Source organism: Triticum aestivum, chromosome 2D (genome assembly GCF_018294505.1).
Source record: "Triticum aestivum cultivar Chinese Spring chromosome 2D, IWGSC CS RefSeq v2.1, whole genome shotgun sequence".
NCBI classification, from domain to species: domain Eukaryota; kingdom Viridiplantae; phylum Streptophyta; class Magnoliopsida; order Poales; family Poaceae; genus Triticum; species Triticum aestivum.
In genome coordinates, this window is record NC_057799.1 from 268,948,196 (window position 1) to 268,955,770 (window position 7,575).

General features: G+C 46.5%; 1 protein-coding gene and 1 long non-coding RNA gene across 3 annotated transcripts in view; one reads left to right on the plus strand and one right to left on the minus strand.

The window, feature by feature from the left end:
* Positions 1–3,040: 3,040 nt before the first annotated feature.
* LOC123052742 (uncharacterized) lies at positions 3,041–6,245 on the minus strand. 2 transcript variants are annotated; one of them, XR_006425017.1, is made up of 3 exons: positions 4,813–6,245; positions 3,529–4,407; positions 3,041–3,435 (listed from the first exon to the last, which is right to left on the minus strand). It is a non-coding gene; the product is annotated as an uncharacterized lncRNA (long non-coding RNA). The 2 variants fall into 2 exon arrangements; XR_006425016.1 differs by having other exon boundaries at positions 4,799–6,245.
* A 187-nt stretch (positions 6,246–6,432) lies between these two features.
* LOC123052741 (60S ribosome subunit biogenesis protein NIP7 homolog) overlaps positions 6,433–7,575 on the plus strand; it is a 7,301-nt gene continuing 6,158 nt past the window's right edge. The window contains exon 1 of the mRNA XM_044476071.1: positions 6,433–6,871. Coding sequence (XP_044332006.1) covers positions 6,631–6,871 — 241 coding nt within the window. The 5' untranslated portion in view covers positions 6,433–6,630. The remainder of the gene's footprint in view (positions 6,872–7,575) is intronic.

Below are 7,575 nucleotides of genomic sequence, written 5' to 3' on the forward strand. Positions count from 1 at the left end.
CGTCGAGCAACCCATCAAGAATGTGGTTGTAAACTAAGTTTAGAGCATCGACCACTATGGTTTAAGCGTTTACTGAATTTGTCCTAGTGTTGAAAGTTAACTGAACTATCCCGGTGTTAAAAGTTATCTGAATCTTTGCAATTAACTGAATTTCTCTCATTGTTGAAATCTAACTTAATCTTTGCAGTTAACTCAATCTTTGCAATTATCTGAATCTTTGAAGTTAACTGAATTTTGTCCTAGTGTTCAAATACAAATGCATCTTTACAGCTAACTGAATCCGTCCTGGTGTTAAAAGTTAACTGAATTTTTGTAAGTGTTGAAATTTAAATGAATCTTTCTAGTTCACTGAATCTGTCCGGGTGTTAAAAGTTTACTGAATTTTTCAGTTAACTGAATCTGTCCTCGTGTTAAAAGTTACTGAATTTGTTTCAATTGTTAACTGAATTTTCCATTTATCTGAATCTATCCTGGTGTTCAAAGTTAACTGGATTTTTTGGGTTAACTTAATTTGTCCTAGTGTCAATTTTAACTGGATGTTTCAGTTAACTGAAACTGTCCTGGTGTTCAAATTTAACTAAAATTTTCAATTAACTGAATCTGCCCTGGTGTTCAAAGTTAACTGATTTTTTTAGGTTAACTGAATTTGTACTGGTGTCAATTGTTAACAAAATGTTTAGGTTAACTAAATATGTGCTGGTGTTCAAATTTAACTGAATTTGTCTTAGTTAACTTAATTTGTATAAGTGTTCAGATTTAATCAAATAGCAAAGCAACAAAAGCAACATTGATAACTTGTTCATTGCATACCAAAGCCACAAACCCAAGTTCAAATCATACCTAAGCAACAAAAGCAACATTGATAAATCGCTAACTTATATGTTGAATGTATACCTAATCAGCATACCTGATTAGGCTTCACTTGTTCTGCGACTTCTTCGGTTCTTCAGATGCTTCGAACGGCATGTACAAAACGATGTTAAAACAAATCAAGCCAATCAATAGCCATACCAAACCTTCTTTAGTTCTTCAGAAGCTCCGAACGACACGAACAAACTGATGCTAAAACCAGTCACGTCAATCAACAGTCATACCAAACCACTGAAGTTCTCTGCTTCTCCAGGCGCACGACGGTGGTGATGCAGGGCGCCACCGCCCGCAGAGCCCGCTCCCGGTCGACGGGAGCCAGCTCGTCGAAGACAACATCTAATGGCATGAATGGATTTCAGTGATGAAGCCCGGAGAGGATTCTACCGGCAACGACGACGGTACCCCCGACCCCCCCCCCTCTCCTTGTCCAGCGCCTCCCCCACCACCGTGCGGAGACAGTTCAGCTCCTCAGAGAGATAGCTGAAGAAGGAGACCAGGTCAGGAAGCCGCAGCTCGTAGAAGTCGATGGGGTGATCAAACGGGTTTAGCCCGATGACCGGCATGGTCGCGCTGGCATGATGGTATGCGTCGCGAAGCCTCACCACTTGCGTGGTAACATGGTCCGGCAAGCGGTCCAAGCGACCCTAGACATCCTCACGATCGGCTTGCTCGCACTCCAGCGCGACTGCCGCTTCCTGCAACCACACCGATGATGCCTGCAACATCTTAGTGGTGGACTCCTGCCGCTCCTGAAGCTCCATGAAATGCCGCTCATGACGGAGGAACAAGTCACTCTTCTCCTCCCTGGGCTCATGGAGCTCCATGTCCTTGGCCCTGAGTTGCGCATCCTTCGACTCGAGCTCCTCTCTCAGGCACCTCACCTCAAACACGGTGACCTCGTGTGCCCCCATGGAAACTGGTCGAAGGAATGGGAAAGGCAAGCAGGAGGGCTAAGCTATCTATGGCGAAGGGAGACAGAGCATGAAGATGGAGGTCCGCTGCCTGATCCTAGAGGTCGCCTCCTGCTGATAGAGCGAAGACCAATCTAAATCTTTTGGTTTTCCCCAGTCCATGCCCTTTCACATTAGCAGGTTTAAATGCCAGATTCAGACCCTGCCGTGCCCAAAGACCAAAGTAACGCAAAGGTGGATATTTTAATTTTACCTAGCAATCAGTAGCGACAAACGAGAAGGCACTATGAGTTATGAATACGCCTCGTGCCCAGACGTCTCTGCTATGGTTATATACATGCCTAAGCAAAACCTCGGCCGCCGTAAACAACGACACGCCGTATTAATATGTGTTTCTATGATTGTGGTTAAACACTAGATTATCAGGTGTGTCATGTCTAGCAACGCCTTCTGGTTCGACGCATTTGACGGCTGCCACACTGGCGACCGATCGTCGGTGTCGGTCAAAGGCGCCTTCGCGAGTAGCGCCGCCGCGTGCAACTAAGACGCTTTTCGGTCCGACACAAAAGGGGGTCAGCGGGCAAAATAAGGACCTCCAAGGGTCATTTAGTAAAAATAATACCCGAACTAGATGGTTCCCGCACCTTGCTGCGCGAGTCTTCTTTTTGGTGTTTTTTCATTCTTTTTTTCTTTTTGTACTGTATTTTTTGGTTGGTTTTGTTGGTTTTTTTTGTGGGGTGGGTATGGTTTCGAGTTGGTTCGATTTGTGACTTGGTTAGAAGTTTGTAGTGAATGTATACCTAATATGTGCGTTTTTGTGGGGGGGTTACACGTTGTTGTCTAATGGTGGGTACTATTAGAACGGCTGAGCAGACGGTGTGTTTTTCTTGCTACCATCGGGTGGGTGCTGCTTCTGGAAGTTGCTTTTTATAAGTTCTTTTGCTCTTTCTCTTTCCTTGTAGGGATGACAGTTTTTGAGCGAGTCATCAATCAGGTGGGCTGCCATTGGTTGTCGACGGTTTGGCGATTGATTGTGTCTCCTGAGATTCTGAAAAAAAGAAGAAGATAAACTCCGTCGTTGCGTGTGTAATTGCATCGCGTGATGCGTTGAACCTCAAAATAAAAAAATAAAAGGCAATTCGGCTGGCCCTTGCAAATGCCAAAGAACATGTCGCCCAACTCGATAGGCGAACCTCGCTAACCATGTCAAGCATTTCTCTTCTAGCTGCATTTTGTTTGCACAACAGAGCGGTCGGAAAAAAAGGGCAAACTACACATAATACTTTGTTACAGAGGATACACATTTTACCATATATCGCAACTCATAAGCGCACCACGATTGTCCATTCTTTAAAAGAATTGGCAACCACGTTCTCTTATACTCCCTCCGTCCAGAAATACTTGTCGGAAAAATGCATAAAAATGAATGTATCTAGAACTAAAATACATCTAGATACATCCATTCCTCCGACGAGTATTTCCGGACGGAGGGAGTATTAAGATAAACCAAACAACAAATCGTTTCCATACTAACAGACTACTGTAATAATAAAGGAAACACATATGAGAAGAAGCGCAATAGGGATGTCATTTATTCCTCAGAAAACATAGCGAACATTTATTCAATCCTGAGATGGTCTAGAGGGAAGAGTGTCTGCAAGAAAAACACCAAATTAAAAGAGAATCCGACATTGTATTCAGTAATAAAAATAATCTGTGTATACATTCGTATGAACAGTAATTTTACCTATTTATGGCAGAAAATCATCAACCTGGCATCCTTACACTACTTTTTTGGGTTCGACGATAGCCTGTTGTAAATCATTGCTGACAACTGTGGGATTCACTACCAAGACAATGTGCTTCCTATTGCTTGAGCGAGCCCAACCATACAAAACCATGAGCAACCAATGAACCTTTCTTGCAAAAACAGATGAACCTTCCTATGCTAAAATAGATCAATTAAAAGCGTGATAGTAATAAGTCAACATTTTTTAATGTAAGGAATCGATTCATCAAACCTCCTTCAGTCCTGCAAACATCCGCCACAAAATCACAACACTTACCTTTGAAGAGACCACTCATAGCAGCAACCTCATTAGAACCAATCAAATCTGCTTTTTGTGACCTATGGAGATAAATTTCGCTCCATGGAGGATCATATCAAAGGGTAACATAATCTGAAGAATCGTATAAATACCTATCAGCAGTCCAGCTCCGATCCTCTTGAATGTTGTTCTGTCGCATGGAAACAATGTCGTAGAGCACATTTGTTTTACTGAATTGAATCGCATTGAGACCTACCAAAAAGGAACCAACTAAATGAGAGATGCACGTAGCCATGATGCATAGATCATGATAATAAAGAAGGCCTATGTCTGATAATATCAGCTATATGCATAAATCAACAGTAGATGTACACTTTTGCAGTTTTTCTTGACTGTATTCTGTACATCACCAAGCATAGCACTCCACGCAGGGTCCCAAACAACCAACGCACATGCCTGGGGCTGGCCACGCTCCTTGCACACATCAACAACGTCTACATATGTCTTTAGCAAAGCTGCTGATGAAACATGCCCTTTTTAGAAAGACAACACTGCTTTGCACCACGAACAGAGGCATCCTAACATAGGAAGATGCAAACTTGTATAAAGACCTTGCTTTCTTCCCAATAAACAACAAAATGGGAAAACACCCATCTATAAAAACAGGTCTATTAAATCAATAGAAATTACTTGCTGAAAACCCCTAAAACAACTACACTCTATGTTGTCAGAATGTCATCTATCTGAAGCCAAAGAATGAGCTGGACAGACCATGGTAAACAAGGCATGAAATAAACACAACCCACTTTCTAATAGCAAAAAACTAACTTTTTCACGGTTCAAATTAGGAAAATCAAATCAAATTGAAGCCATAATAATCAACGGTATCTCATAATCCTTTTTTTGCTGAAAAATCCTAAAAGGACCAAATCACGCATCTGAATTGAATGGTAGGATGAATGGACTCACAAACTAATACTGACCAGCATCCCTTGTGCAGTGCGCATAGCGACCGCCATGTATCCCCACGCACCGGAGTCATTTACCTGTACAACAGCAACGCTAAAAAAGAACTACAGAAATCACAAACCACCAAGCCGACAGAAGAAGAAGGACGACGGAAACGCAAACCAACCATCAGACGCACCCCAGAACATCCCTCGCAAGAAATTGATGCAGAGGAAGAAGAAACCGGCAACAGCAGACCCGCCGCCCACCCCTGGCGAAGAGGCAGGCATCTGACCCCCTCCCTCCAAAGAGGCAGGCACCGAACACGGAGCCGAAGACCACCAAACACCCCGCTCACCAAACACACCACCGCCGCCAAGTCCAAAGGATAAAAGGAAGGACGACGACCCTCGTAGCAGTAAAAGGAAAAACGCCACCTACACGCGGGCGCGTACACAAGCGCCACGAATATATACAAGCCAACCGACAAAGCGAGACCAGCGAGCCAGCGAATACACTTACAAAGAAAATCCACCCTGCAGGCCACACCCCTCGCTCAACTAGGAGCCTCCCCGTCAAGGGAGCTTAGAGTTTTAAAAGATATTGGCCGATCTACCGGCGCCTACTACTCGCCAAAAAGAAAAGGATCGTACGCAGGGTCGCACAACCCCACGTGCCAGTGTAAACAAAGCCCAGCCGATACAATAGCCGAATCTTTTTTTTTGAACAGGGGAAAGGCCCAGAAGGGCCTAGTGCTGTCTTTCGTTCATCGTCGGTGGAGTACAATACACAAACAGGATCCCGAAAGAACTAGAAGTTACACAACAGTCCTGGAAATTAACACAAAGGACCCTAAAAAGTAACATCGAAAAGCAATCAAGTCCTTCTCCACCACAACAACAGGGACTCCACCGCCGACCGTCCTCCTTCTCGCCGGGGACGAAACCACATGGGAGAGGAAGGCCGCTGCGCGCCGCTGGGAATCCCACAGAGGGCCTCCGTCTTGGAGGAGGTTGAGATGACGCTCTCAAAGGCGTCTGGAAAGGCCGCCTTCTCAGCCAAAGGTCATGGCGGCAGATCGTGGCTGTCATGTGGTGATCTCCAACTCATATTCGACCACCCCTCTCCATCTTCCGCCACCGCGACGACGAGATCGCGGAGAGGCACCCAGAACCCAAGCTCCACCACAACAACCTTTTTATTATTGGAGGTTTCAGGTGCTCTCCTCCTCATCACCTCTGGCTCCGTCCATGGGAGCGCCGCAACAAGGAGCAGAGAGACAAAGCAATACCAGATCCGGGCCCCTAGACCTGGCATCTCCCTCCCGACATAGAGCCGATGACCGGCATGTAGCCAAAGACTAGCATATAGCCGAAGACATGAACTAAACCTAGACCTAATATGTACAAGAAGAGCACGACCACCTACACCATCCTCCTGCCGGCCACCAGGGCCGCCGGAAGGAAGGAAGGGAAGGGGCGGCAACGGGAAGAAGGGGACTCTCAACTCGGCAAAGGAGGAGAGGAGAGGAGAGAATGGATTAAAAAAACTACTTAATGGATAAAAAAACTGCTTAATGGATTAAAAAAAGAGGCGTTAGCTTTAGTCCCTGTGGTTACAAATACCGGAAATACAGTCACCAAACTTACTCTAGGGGTCATCTACGGTTCATTATACGGTTTTGTGTACGTATATGCTGAGCTGGCTCTAGTCAAGCGATACCAAGTGTGCATTGACTGCCACATGTGCCCAGCTCGCTCGAATACGCATGCACGCAGTTTTTTTTTTTGCAAAACTGCCAGTTATTAAAAGATCCCCCAAACCCCGCCGCCGCCTCCGCATCCGCCTCCGCCATGCGTCCGCTCGACGAGAAGGAGACCACGATGGTCTTGGAGAAGCTCTTCAAGTTCACCGGCCCCAACCTGAAGCACCTCCTGGAGCGGCCCTCCGCGGAGGGCCCCGACCCGGAGCCCGGCAGCTACTGCCTCCGCCTCCACAAGAACCGCGTCTTCTATGCCTCTAAGTCGCTCGTCCGTCGCGCCTCGCCGAGGTCGGCACGCCCATCGATCGGCAAGTTCACCCATGGCGGCGCTTTCCACTGTAACACCCCGGATGTAACTTTTCATATTTGTAACTCCAACTCTTGCCATTTTCGGCTATGTGTTATGATATTCCCTTCGTGGTCGGGTTTTTTTTTTCGTTTTGCATTTGGTTCATGTCATGCATCTCTTATCATGTCATCATCTGCATCTCATTTGCATACATGTTCGTCTCATGTATCCGAACATTTTCCCCGTTGTCCGTTTTGCAATCCGACACTCCCACATGCACCGGCGCACCCCTCTTGTTTTTTTCGTGAGCGGGTGTTAAACGTTTTCGGAATGGACCGAGGTTTGCCAAGTGGCCTTGGTATATCACCTGTCAAGTTTCGTTCCATTTGGAGGTCGTTTGACGCTCCAACGGTTAACCGGGTAACCGCAAAGGTCTTTTGGGTGTTGCAGCAAACCCCCCTTCCCAAACAGCCCAATAACCCATCTAAGTCACTTCCATGCTCTCGGTCGTTCGATCACGATCGTGTGGACGAAAACCGTGCCTCATTTGGACTCTCCTAGCTCCTTATGCCTGTATAAACACCTCCCCCTCCGAAATTTGCGTCAAAACTCTAGCCTCTTCCTCCTCCGCGCGCCGGACAAAACTTCCCCACCGCCGGACACGTCCGCCGCCGCCCTCGCCCAATCAGACGCCGCCACCTGTCACCGCCGCCGGCCCGCAAAGCCCATCGCGAGCCGGCGGGCCCG